We start from the raw sequence: 13,563 nt of genomic DNA on the forward strand, positions 1-13,563 counted from the left end.
TTTCTTTTTGGATATGTAATACTGGTTTGGGGTGTTGTGAAGTATGTGGAGCCAGGCATTGTACCCATACCTTATGGATACAAACTGAAAGAAGTTGAAACACAGGTTATTTCATGAAAGGTCACTTGTCATATTTTGCCTCCAAAACTGAGTCAAAACCCATAAGAGAAATAATTTCACACATAGGATTCAGGATTTTGGCAAGTCAGGCTATTTTTGGTCTGAACTACATGTCTTTTAAATGATCAATAAAAGACTTCACTCCTGAGCTCAGCACTGGGCACTTTCTTCCCTGTGAAGGAAGACAGAAGAGCTCAGATGGTTCACAACATTTGGAGGACTTCTAACACACTGTCAGAATAACTGTTTAAAAAAACAGGAGTTACAGCATAAGAGCATGATTGTAAACATTGTCCTTTCAGTTCTTGGTTTGTTTGCACATTCTCCACAAGGATTAAGGAAGGTGCAAAGGCACAGTTATATTTACAGAATAATCTCCTCCATGCAACAGAGGTAAAGCTTTTTCATTTTCTATTCATTTTTGAGAGAAAATTCTCCACTTGACCTGATGGAGCCTGGCAGGCCCATTGGTGTAGTCTCAAGAAGCAAGAACGTGCTGCCCTCGTATGCCTAACGAAGCTCCTGGTCTGCTTCAGCAGGCAGATCAAATCTGTGTCCTCTCAGGCACAACACTGCCACATTCCCTCCCTCTGCCATAGCTCCCTCCTACACCATCTGATTTCCTTATTCTCCTCAAAAATAGGAGAAAAAGGAGAGCAAAGGAAGAGCTACTCTGGGTACTACCATTACTGATTAGTCTTGGACACTGTAGCTGAAGGGAATACTCATCTCCTTTTACAATCAGAGAAAAAATTTTAAACTGAAGAGAAACAAAACATGCAAGATCTAAAATTAAATATACAATGCAGAGTTAATTCTGTACTCCCCTCTCTACATTCATCTCCCAGATTTACAGTTCTGTGCCAACAGAAAGAAAACGTCAACAGTGCCATAGCTGGCCTGTTTCCTCAATATGAAAGGAACAAACTCTCTGAAAAATGACAAGCCTTGAGTTTTTTTCTAAAGGGACTTGCTCAATAGAGACTTTTTCCTATATATGTTTTTCACTAATTAAATACATTTCCACAATGCTTTTATCATTGTCAAATATTTCAGGAAAATTCAGGGAAGTTAATGGAGTGTTCTTGGTTTGTTTTGGTATAGTAGTAAACAAAATTTAATGAAAGGCAGCTGTATGGAAACTATGCTCAGTTAATAAAGAAAGTTTTCTTTATTAACATTGTACCACTCTTACACACAGCAGTGTCTTACTTCAACAGCAGATCTACTGGCTGCAAGATGAAGCAATGCAAGGAATTTAAGTGTGGCACAGTTTTGCTTCCTATTTAGAAGTCAATGTTCTTATTCCCACGTGTCAGGTCTCTGTTCATATTTTGAAATATTTTTAGTAAATTGAAAATGGAAATGTATCATTTACACCAGTTGTATGTACTCAGTTGTTAATTTTTCTTAAAAAATCAGCCCCCCATTAAAAAAGAAGCAGTTTCCATTATGCATTGTCTTTTTTGACAAGCAGTGCTAACTCTTTCCTAGGTGAATTCGTTCACAGAAATGAGGGGGATTCAAATGTTTCATGTAGCCATTGGCTAGGCAAGGGAAAGGAGACAATCTTAGCTAAGAAAGTAGATGACAAATCATTGTCTGTGTGTTTCTTGCTGCCAGCTAAAATGGAGTAACACTTAGTACTTTTGCTTTGGCCTACCTCACACTCCCAATGTATTAAACTTCTGCTTATTAACAAGGTTCAATACAAAAAAAAACAACATAGGAGGTGTTCTGTTTTGTTTTGTTTTTCTGATACTGTAGTGATAAATGTTACAAAAGAAGGTGACTATGAACAGCCTATATATTATATCAGTTGTTGGTACTATTAACTGTTTGAACAGATAAAGTATTTTTTAAGAATTGCAGTCTTTTTTCAGAACATTAGTAGTGTAAAATGAGCTATAATGGAATATTTTAGTTAAACACTCAGTCGAGGACTAAGAGGTTACTTCAATTCTTCACTCAATGAATATATTTATAGATTGCCAAAGGGATTTACAAATCTAATTCCTTTTCAAATTAATGTTAAACCCATCCCACAACTGGAATAAGAGAGAACTTTAAAAAAAAAGAAAAGCTATAGATCTTCTTTTTCAGAACATGACTAGCTATTATGTGTACTGAGTGGGTGACTGTTTTTCCATGTGATCATGACTTTCCAAGTTTCTATATAATCCTGCCTTGAACAGTTTCATGTACAAGATCACAGACGCTGTTAAATAATCAAGGTAACAGACGACCTTTGCTAAGACCCACTTCAGAAACCTAATCTTTATGCATACATGACTCAAGGATATCAGAATGATTTTCCAATCCCCTGTAATTCTACTTCCATAAACTGAGACAGAATATCCTTTCATAATACTTCACACCTGTACTTTAGATAGCAAATATTTCGACTCACAGAAGCAGGACCTATTTAAGCCATAATTTGCAGGGATGGCTTATAGCTTCTCCACTCTGTTCTGGGCTTTGTGACTGTTACGAGCCCTCTTTTGCCTGCACAAAGACACTACAGAGAGACACTGAAGCAAGGGAGAGCTTTTTGCGAACAAGCTCTTTAGATTAAAATTTTAAAAACAAATTGGGACCTATGTATTGTTTTTCTCAATTTATATTCAAAATGTCTAAAGGATTATCATACCTTCCTCAACAAAACCCATCTCTGCAGAAGTATCACTGACACACGCTGTTGACTGAAATTTCTGCAATGTGCTTTTTTCCTCAGTAGTAAAGCATATCCATATCAGCCAGTTTATAAATAGTAAATAATAGCTCATGGACTGGTGATGCATTTTCAGGAGTAATTCTGTGACTTTCTCTGTTCATTTCAGATTAAGCAGTTAATCAAAAAGTCATGCAGAAACTTTAGTAAAAAGGAGGCTCCAGATGTTGAGTTGATCTCTTGGACTGTCTTTCAAAGGATGACTCTTCATCTAAGCCTTAAAGAGTGTGAGCTACATCATTAGCAGTCAGGGCAAGAGGAAGTTTTCTGCCACACTGCATGTCCAGTAGAAGGTATCCTTTCATTGCATTTCAACACTAAAGTTGCCCAATATGCTGGGATCTATTTAGACTGTTTAATGGATATGTTTGCCTTTTTTAATGCCTTTCTCCCATCTGCTTTACTTTCATGTGCCTGGGATTAGCATAAAGAATCAGACAGGCTGCAAACTTGACAAATGTGTTATGCCTTGATTTTGAACTGCTGTGACAATCTGGGTTTGGAATTTGCTGCTAAAGACACTGGGCTCTGTCCTGAGTTGCCCACCTACCTATCCACCACTAGGCAGCCAGGATCTGGAGTAGATGGTACACAGCATGCCTAACTCTAGGTGGGGGAGGTTCTCTTTGATATAACTCAGCCATTACACTGTGGAGACAGAGTTAGAACACACACATACATGGATGAGGCAAGACTTTCATATTCCATTTTTTACCTCTCAACAGTAACTGAAAAAATGTTAAGAAATTCTACAATAGCTTTTCCTTTTTATGTCTTCCTCTTCCCTTCCACCCTGACTCATTTTCACAGCTTAGAAATTTTACAAATAGCTCACACACTTGCAAGGGCTGGGGGAGTAGGGAAGGTCCTGCCAAAACCACTTTGCAGCTGGAGAGGGAGGGTGAGATGGTATTTGTTTACATCCTTCTGTTGAGAAGTAAAAACATTTTTCAATCTTTGAAACTGTCGGAAGAGGGAATGCATCAGGCTTTCTATAATTCAGTGTTGCTGGTTTCAGAATTTTTTTTTGTTTTTCTATTTATGCACAGTATATCTGGGAACACTTGCTGGATCTTGTTAGGGAGAGGGTCAGGCACTGCAGATAAAAATGGACTACTGTCTGTGCAGATTCCACAATTATCCCTAGTCTTCCTCAATATGCATGTTCTGTGATAACCCAGGCTGGGGGCACCTCAGGAGCTCTGCTCAGCAAAGTTGGTCTCTCTCAGTCGCCTTGCAGGGGAATACAGCCTGCCTGGCAGGAGTTGTCTGGCAGGGACACATGGGCTCCTGTGTCCTCTCTAGGGGCTGGGCAGGAGGCAGGGGGGACAGGGACCCTGCTGCCTGGCACTCTGCCTTACCTGGACATGTGCTCCCGCTGGGGTCTGTGCGCCTTCTCCAGCCCTAGTTTGGTGAAGATCCCCACCAGTACCATGACTGCTACAACCCCACAGATGATGTAGACAATAAGGTTGGTTTTATCCCGGGTAGGGTCATGCAGAGGGTCGTCTATGCGGGAAGGAGGCTTCCCAGTGTTCATCCACAACGGCGTCTCATAGTTTGTGCAGGTGCTTTGATCCAGCCTTGTCTTCTTGAACTTGCAGCAAAACCTGAAGCCACAAGTGCCACAGCAGAAGATGAACTCTCCCGAGCTGCAGTTAAAGGGGGGGTCCCACTGCCCCATCACGTCAAAGTAGCCCCTGCAGAAGTCTGGGGTGGGAGGTGGCTCGGAGGGGTCTATCTGTTCCCCGAGGCTGGAGTGGTTTCCTCCCGAGAGCACCACAAAGCTCCCCAGCTGCTGGCCAGCTTTCTCCTGAGCCCGACACACCAGCGTGAGAAGGTCCGCCACCAAGTAGCCGAAGAGCAGCCGAATAAAGCCTTCCATTCTGCCTCCCAGCCCCGGCTCAGCGATGCTGCTGCCGCCGCCGCTCGAGCTGCTGGATGCTGCGCTGCGCCAGGAGCTGAACATAAAGGGGCTCCGTCAGGGGCCGGGCGCCCGCTCAGCCCGCGCTCGCCTCCAGCACCACGGACAGCCCCGAACGGGCCGGGCAGGGTCCGCAGCCCCCGGCAGGGTCCGCAGCCCGGCCCCGCTCCGCTCCGCTCCGGAGCAGCGAGCGCGCGGCACTTGTGGAACGGAGTGCGCGTGAGAGGGAGCGCGGGAGGAGGAGGAGGAGGACGAGGAGGAGGAGGAGGACGAGGAGGAGGAGGAAGAGGAGGACCGAGGGGTGGAGGTGGCGGCGGCGTGTGCGGGGCACCGCGCCGGGCTGGCGAGAGGGGCGTGGAGGGGCCGCCAAGCGGGAGGGCTGAGGAGAGCGCGCTGCAGGGGCGGGAGGAGGAGAGAGGGCGAGCGAGGAGCCTCCCCGCGCAGCCTGGTGCCAGCGTGGGGCGCCGGGGGCACCCACCTTCCGCTCCCCTGCGGAGCCCGGCGCGGTCTCTCGCAAAACTCCCTCAGACACCCGCGGTGCCCGCCTCGCCCCGCCCGGGGCCGGGCTGCCAGGGCAGGGTGCGGGAGGCTGGACGGACCCGCCGCGGCATCCAGCGCCGGGGAAGGAAGGATGCGCCGTGGCGGGCGGGCGAGCGCGGGGCCAGCGCGGAGAGCCCAGCCCGTCCTGTGAGGCGGCCGCGGGAAGCTGCGTGCCAAAGACGGGGCTGCCCGCCCGCCTGTCCCCTCCGGCAGCCCCGCTGAGGGGCCGGCGACTTCTCCCTTCCTCCCTTCCCTCTCCCTCTCTCCCTCTCTCTACCTCTCTCTCTTCCTCCCTTCCAGCCTTTTTGTGGGGCTCTCCCTCCTCGCATCAGCCCCGCCGCAGAGCCGACCCCCGCCTCGCCCCCCTCACCCGCTCCCCGCCATCCCTTACATAAGAGACTTCCCGCCCCGGCGGGCGCTCCCCACAGGTGCGTCTCCAAAAGCGCGGGAGCGCCTCCTCGCCCCTGCCTCCCTCAGCCCGCGCCGAGCGGGGAACGGGCAGCCGGGCCGGGCTGCGCTGGGCGAGCCGGGGGCAGCTCCGCGGCAGGAAAGCTCCTCTGCCGATAAGTAGAGCGCTCCTTCTCCCGGGAACTCCTCTCCGAGCGCTCTCCGGGGACGCACTCACCTGCGAGGCAAGGGCAGGTGCGGCGGGCGGAGCGGCGTCCATGGGCCGCACCTCTGCCAGGGCCGGGCGGGAGCGGGCGCTGCCCCGGCCCCGGCGTGCCCAGCACAGGTACAGGGGCTCGCAGTGCGTGCTGCCGAGCAGGGCTTTGTCTGCTAAACATGAGCTGCTCCTACACATCATTTATTTAAAAATCTCCTTATAATGTCAGTCAGTTGGCTCCAGAGGACACGGTGAGGCAGCGGGTTGTTTGCGAGATACAGAATTGAAATAACTTCCCCCCAAACAGAGAACTGACTCTGGGAAAGACTTTTTAGTGATTCACTCTTCATCCCTGTTACTTAACTCTCTCATCTCTGTCATTTGGTTCAGCAGTAACCTGTGCAAGTAGCAATAATATTATCCTGAATACTATGCTGCCACCAAATGTAGGAAATAAGCCCACTAAGGCATGATTTAACAGTGTGGGCTGGTGCCGCTTCCCTTCTCCTCGGGGCACGGCTGGGAGCGCCTTGCCGGGCCCTGGGGGCTGCTCCTGGCTCTGGGGAAGGCTGTTGTGCTGGGGCTCTGCCATGCCATCCTGCCCTCCCTCTCCCTCCGCATCCCTGGCGCTCTTCAGGAACTTGGGCCAAGTCCGTGTGCAGTTGTTACGCGGTAAATAAACAGAAAGGTGAGGCAGAGGACAAAGCAGACGTTTGGAATCGGAGAGGGCTGTAGTTAGCTAATTGCAATCCTCTGCCTTCTCTTAAAAATAGACTCTAAGTACAGTGATGATTCCACCGCACAGTTTGACAGTAAGCCTGGCATCTTTGTTCAGGAGGTAGGTTAGAAAGCCCCTTTATTTCTCAGCACAGAAAAACAATCAGCCCCAGCCAAAAAACAGCCTTTCTGGGTTTTAATATTTAATTCTTAAAACCTCCACCTCATCAACATCCCCTTTCAAGTCTCCTCTGAAATCATATCATTCCTCCCTTGTGCATACTTCTCTCTGCTATTATTTATTATTTAACACTTTGTGATGCAGTTTGTGCTGAAAATACCGCACAAAATGAATCTTTTCCATACTTATTATTACATCTAGAGACATTTAAGGTCCAGTCTGTCAAGCACTTAAGATTATGCAAGTTTCCCTGTTGATCTGATGGCTAAAAAGCTGCTTAAATATTTTGCATGATTAGTGCTATACATGTGTGGAAATAATAACATCTAAAACCGATTTATTTTATGGGTTATTAATCCTGACTAAATATGGTACAAGTTTCTTGTTTTGCTGAGTTCCTAGGGTTTTCCTTAAGAATTCCCCTACAAAAAAGAAGCCCGAAGGATTTAGGCTAGCACCTAACATCTGTGGGATTCAGGTCCATGAGATCAGAACTCAACCCTAAGTGGCATGTGCTTGGGAGAAAACAGGAGGGTGATCAAACCTCCTTGAAAAAAAAAACATTTTCCATAGCACCAGGAGATTTTGGATCAGACTCATGGAACCCAGAACCCATAAATCATGCTATCCTTAATTAATGGTAAGTTACTTCAATTGTTATGCTCTCTCTGCCAGTTAGTTGTATTAGTAGTGAAGTTATTTTAGCTGTCCTGTGTCTTAGAATTCCAATAGCAAACTGGAGTTGTTCTAGACTGGGGCACAAATCCTTTTTACTAGACCTGTGTCAGTGCGCTCCAATGGCTTCATAGCATTATATTTCTAAGAACACCTGCATGACCAAAATATAAACCCATTAGTTACAATAACAGAAATAAAACTAGTGAGAGAAGTATTACACACAGTACTGAGACACGTTTTGGGTCATTGTGTGATTTTATTGTGTGATAAAGTTAGTCAATAAATGTCTCATTTATTTCAGTTCTGCTAACAAGTTGAGAAACATGAAAGATTTCCCCATTCCACACCATCATCTTCCACTTTCAAGACTTCAAGAATTTCAAGACTTCAAGAATTTCAAGACTTCTCTTTTTGACATTGCTTTAAGGCAAGTAATAATTACCTACTCTTCTACAGATTTATCCCATAAGGAATGTTCTTTGCCTCTGAAATAACTAAGAGGATGAATGGTTCAACCTGAACCTACAGAGTTCTCTTTACTCAAGTGAATATCCATTTAAGTGGAATTCTTATTTTAGACACCAGTTGTATACAAAATTCTTGTTATATTTCCCCCCAATTTGTTTGACTTGTTTTCACCAAGATGATGTGAAGCAATGGCAATGCTTGTGGTTCAGCTTTTACCTACAAAATAGGCCTTACCTTTTCTGGTAAATTCAGTAGCAACGTATACTCTTGTCACATGTAAGCTGCATATACTCTGTTTATTGACTTCTGTGTGGAATTGTACACAACTGATTCTTGCAGGGTTTTTAATGTAAATAAGAGAGTTTGAAAAAGATTAAAATTAGGGAAGTCGGTGAGTTGACCTGAATGTTGAGGTGGTAGCAAATGTGAAGAGTACAGAACAACTAGACCATGTGTATAGCTGCTGAGGGCAGCCACAACAGGACCAGGCCAGCCAGGGAGTCCATGGTGTAATATATATATAGAGAGACAGGAATGATGGAGCTGCCTCAAAACAAAGAACTTTTAATGTAAGCGTAACAAACATAGAATCCACACGGTACAAGGGACAACCTCCACAGACCTGGGATCCCAGACAGCACAGAGGTATAGATGGGATGGAGGGTGCAGGATCCAGTCAATAATGAGGAGAAGGAACAGAACCATAGATGTAGCTGGCAATTAGCCAACCATACATCAAAACCAAGAACAACACCCCATTTGTAACAAACTGGTTAACATGTGAGTTCCCATGAGACAACTCTTCTCTCTGTTCTCTCACCACGATGTCAAAGGATGTCCTGGCTCCTAGCTAGGTGTCTCCTAGCTAGGATTTGAAGCTGAAGCTCTCTGCATCTGCAGGTGAAGCCAGCTCCCTGTCCACCCCAATTTCCACACCCATGGAGCACTTGCAATTCTGTGTTTTATTTTTGTTGATAATAACAATGTCAATGCAACCTTTGAGTCTTTCCCTGGGACTGATTACCTGACAGAGAAAATACTCCTTTGCTGAGCACTGAGTCAATGGAGCTTTTAGCAATCATTAATTCCCATGAAATGCCCTATAGCTCAATCATTATTATTAACAGACATTGCAGAGCTGTGAATATCTGTCAGGGAAAAAAAAGGCAGCTAGACAGGCCTGATCTCAGGCAATATTGATGTGAAAGGTATTTTGTGATAAGAAATGTCATGTGGAAACTGGAATGAAGCAGTCAACGTCTGTTTCCTTGGTAGTCATTTCATGCTGCAGTGGGGTGTCTGGAGGTAGATACAAAATGTTTTGTGGCTGGACAACAGAAATAATGATTCTTCTGTTCCAGACCAAGTGGCAGCAGTCTTGCAATCACTCTTTAAAGGAACAGTTAGTTGAGTGTGGAAGATGTCTGATGGGCAGCACCAGGGAAGCTTAGACCTGGAAGAAGTGTCTTAGCAGACATGAGTTAAAGAATTCTTTCAAGAAAGAGTTAAAGAAGTGTGTTTTACCAAGGAGGTTACAAGTGACATAATGTTTATAGATACTGAAGAATGTCCTATGATTCACAAATACTGTAAACACTCTGAATCACACAACCCAGAAGTTTGTTTTGAACAGCTCTACGTTCATGAATTCATGTAGATCAGACAGCCCATTTGCTTCCATCAAATTCTGTCACTCCACAATGAGCAGTGTCCTTCCCCAGTGGTATTAGTCTTGCTAGGTGGTTAAAATGCATTTGGTTTCATAAGCCTTTGCTCTTTTTACCAATAACTGCAATCATTAGTGTATCAGTACAGCAATGTGTGAAATCCCAACCTGCATTGTGTTGACACTAAATATACTTCTGCTTTTAAAAATAGGGAGCACACACCTTCTAACTAACTCTTCCATTTTCATTAAAAAAGATGCACATACAGACCAGGACAGAAGCAGCTTGTTCTTATAATTTCATGGATGCATAGCAATTTTGACAGGAACATCTCACAAACATTGAGCATTTCTTTGTTATTGTCATCAGATCTCAAAAAATACACTTTGCATGTAGAAAAGGGATCACTATCAAGAGATTTTCACCACCAATAAGCCAAGAGGTGCTGCATGAATAAAAAAAACATGAGAGATTTGGTTTTATGGCTTACTGAAGAGGAATATAATTTATTGCAATTTATAATGTATAAATTACCTTCATAACCTAACATTTATCTCTTCAGTTTCCTTGTAAAACCTAAACTGTAGTAATGGCATGGGTTGGATTTGAGGCAAGCAGTAACATCAACCACATTCAGAGTGGACTTCATGAAATCACAAGAGTTCTTGTAGCTTCAGCTTAATTCAAAGTTCATTCAGAAAAAATCAGATAAATGTAGAAGGTAAATAGAGCACTTGCAAATAAATACACAAGAGGAAATACATGTATAGTGCAAAATATCTTCAGTGTACAGCAGTGGGGAAAAAATGCCAACATGTCTAAAGCAGCTTCCAGCAGCATAGCTGAAAAATGAGCTGTGCCCTCAGGTTTGCCTGTTGCACAGCTACTCCTCTGATCCTGAACAAGGAAAGCTGACAGCCAGTTTCTCTCTGGCAAAACTGATGTTACTTTTGAATTGTAGCAGTATTGCAAGTACTTGTGAACAAGGTACGTTTCTGCTTGTTATAAATTAGACAGACATGGAATTTAGATGTGGAATGATTGACCAGGTGTTAGAGGCTTACTGCAGCTGACAAAGAAGGCTCTGCAGATCACTGCAAACCTGTGCCAACAAAATCTTTATCTTGTTAACAAAAAAAAAAAAAAAAGAAAGAAAAAAGTGAAAAAAAAAAGCTACATGGGATCAAAAAAATTGGAACTGCTTTTGTATCTTTCCAACTGAAAAGCAAACCACCTTTGTTCCCATGAGCTCAATTTTTCAAGGCAGAAAGGAAGTCTTTCTAAACAGGCCTAAAATAGCATTAAAAATTGTCAAGGTTAAAGTGAGTATAATAGGCTGTATACTGTGCCTGAGTATAGAGGAGCTGTGCTTAGATATAGAACAGGACACATAGGAGAGAAAATTTTCTGATCCTCTGCTGTTTGACTCTGGCATATGTTAGACCAGCTGAGCAGCTGATCCAACCAACACCTCCTCAGCAACTGAGATAAAGAGGTAGACAAGTTTAGTCTACAATGTGCATTCTTCAGGCCTGGAACATCTACGGATGGAAGGCAGAACAAGAAGTCAAATCAATGAGTCAGTCAAAGTCTGCCAGTTTCAGCACTAATAACCCTCAAGGGCTATAGAAGTGAGCTGTAAACCTCAGAAGTGAAGAACTTGCTGTTCACAGAAATGTGAAGTTGCTGTATTACTTAACTAACAAAATATTTTAGCCACCATATATTTTGCATGTCTTCCAAAATGTTCTGTCAAGCAACCAAAATCAAAAAATAATACTGAAAATTAGACCTTTTTAGCGTGCTTCCCTGATAATAAGCTTTAATGATGTCTCCCTGTATCACTGTCACAACATGCCCATCAGCAGCTTGATGTATTTTGAGTCTTACATATAGTATTAATATATAGATGCAGGAACTTTCAGATTTATGAATAAGAAAATTTCTCTTGACAGTTCCAATTTTAAAGGATGCTAACTGTTAAAAAGATGCTCAGGGTTTTAAAATGCTAAGTCACGAGACAGATTAAATAAGTGGCACAAAGTAATAATGGTCAGAGTTCTGTGATACCTTTTTAATTCTATGACACAGTTATCAGTGTCAGGTGATGTTGTCACCAGTCGCTGTCAGATTTACTTATGTGACTGTAGGTCTGGCCAAGAGGGTCAGATGTGGTTGCCAAAGGTTAAACATCCATGGACCAATTCAGTATCTACTAAATCCAACAACTGTCTTCTCACTAATTTAAAATGGAAACTATACTGCACTGAGTGATTTTTCTCAATAGATGCTGAATAATCACAGCTTACATGAAACCACCAGATGTCTGAGTGGTCAGTACATCTGAAAACCAGGTCACATATTTGAAAGCCCAATAATGAATTCAGAAATTAAATTTAGGCCCATATGTTGGAAAGCTGTCGACGTGCACAAATACACACACAGGTTCCAGACCACGCTTTTAGGCAGATGGTAGCAACTGTCCCTTCTTGACTCCACTTGACAGCCAACTGGAAAGAGCAGTGCTAAAGCTGGCTCCAAAGGGATTTGCTTCTCTGTCCTTTAGCATGATAGTCAGTGAGAAGAAATAACTTATCAACCAGCTATATTGACAGATGGGTCAAAAACCCAGGAAGAGTTCAAGGTGAAAGAGTAAATGCCATTCCTTATGTTTTCTTTCTAGACAGCATTCTGATAATGCTAGCAGCATTCATCGTTGATATTTCTGAGCACAGCACAACTCTGTTACACCTACATAAATGCAATATCTGTCTAGAACATCTGTCTAGGTACTCTGTTATACTATCTTGAATGAAAAGGCATCAATCTAATTTCCTCGCTCTTTGCATAAAGTCAATATTACACTGAAAATGTAATGCGTAGAGTAAATAAGCAGAATGTGTAGCACAACATTTTTAATAATTTTTGGTGGTTTTATAACATGTATTTGCCTAGAGGTTTTTTTTATTATTGTGAAAGTGCAGTGATCCCACAGCTGGATAAATAATAGGACAAATAAAAGGATTTTAACTGCAATATGAAATGCACATAAGGGAGTCTTAAGAAGTGCTGCAAAGAGATGCTGACAGCAGATTCTTGTGGTATCTTTTTGTTGTAGTGTTTCCTTAAATCAGCAGATAATCTCTACCCTGCTAAATATAATTTAATATTAATAACATATTTAGGATATCTGTTCCCTAATATATATATTTTGGAGATTACTGCAGAGTACAATACAGTTACACACAGTTTTATCACAAAACACTGGTACCTGAGAGTAGTTTCAGAATGGATTATTTAATCTGTAATCGATACAGGCAAGTAACTCAGGAGTAAAATGTAAAGAAGCTGTAAAAGGAAATATGGAAATTATATATATATGTATATACTTATATATATAGTTACATATATAAATATATATATGCACACAGACACATCTATAGGGCCAGTTGTAATGGAATACTTGGTAAGAGGACAACTCTCAATTTTCTTGGGTGTGTGTAGGAATTAGTCTGTCATTCATTCCTACACACCTGACAGAAAGCTGGCCTTTTGAAAGACAATTTTGTAATTTCTATACACTTTGAACCCTTAAATAGGATAGTTTAACAAATTCTCCCTGTGAATTTAGAGATTGATCTACTTAAAAAAAAGAAAAAAACAAAATTTAAAAGGAAGTTGCTTGTAATTTCTATGCAAACTAGAACAGTTGACATGAGCCTTGATACTACAATTAACAGAGATAATTTGGATGGCTGAACAATAGGATCACTTTGCTACATAAACAATGAAAATATTTCAACACATAAAATGACCACAAGTGAAAAAGAGCAGATATCTCATAATACCCAATTATCTCACTTGTTTCTGTCATAATGTTTAGCTCAAGTTAACAAAAAAAAAAATTTAAATACTAAAACACTTGCACAGCAA

General features: G+C 42.8%; 1 protein-coding gene across 4 annotated transcripts in view; it reads right to left on the minus strand.

Moving 5' to 3' along the window:
* Positions 1-6,016, minus strand: part of SHISA9 (shisa family member 9) — a 175,598-nt gene extending 169,582 nt beyond the window's left edge. The window contains exons 1-2 of one of the 4 annotated variants that reach the window (XM_033074415.2): positions 5,941-6,016; positions 4,213-4,812 (exon numbers count right to left, since the gene is read on the minus strand). In XM_033074415.2, coding sequence (XP_032930306.1) covers positions 4,213-4,736 — 524 coding nt within the window. In that variant the 5' untranslated portion in view covers positions 4,737-4,812; positions 5,941-6,016. Of the gene's footprint in view, positions 1-4,212; positions 5,172-5,253; positions 5,391-5,706; positions 5,807-5,940 lie in introns of those variants that run through there. The other 3 variants (XM_033074414.1, XM_033074412.1, XM_033074411.2) reach the window with 3 other exon arrangements.
* Between the last annotated feature and the right edge of the window lie 7,547 nt (positions 6,017-13,563).

This window comes from Catharus ustulatus, chromosome 16 (genome assembly GCF_009819885.2).
Source record: "Catharus ustulatus isolate bCatUst1 chromosome 16, bCatUst1.pri.v2, whole genome shotgun sequence".
Taxonomy (NCBI): Eukaryota; Metazoa; Chordata; class Aves; order Passeriformes; family Turdidae; genus Catharus; species Catharus ustulatus.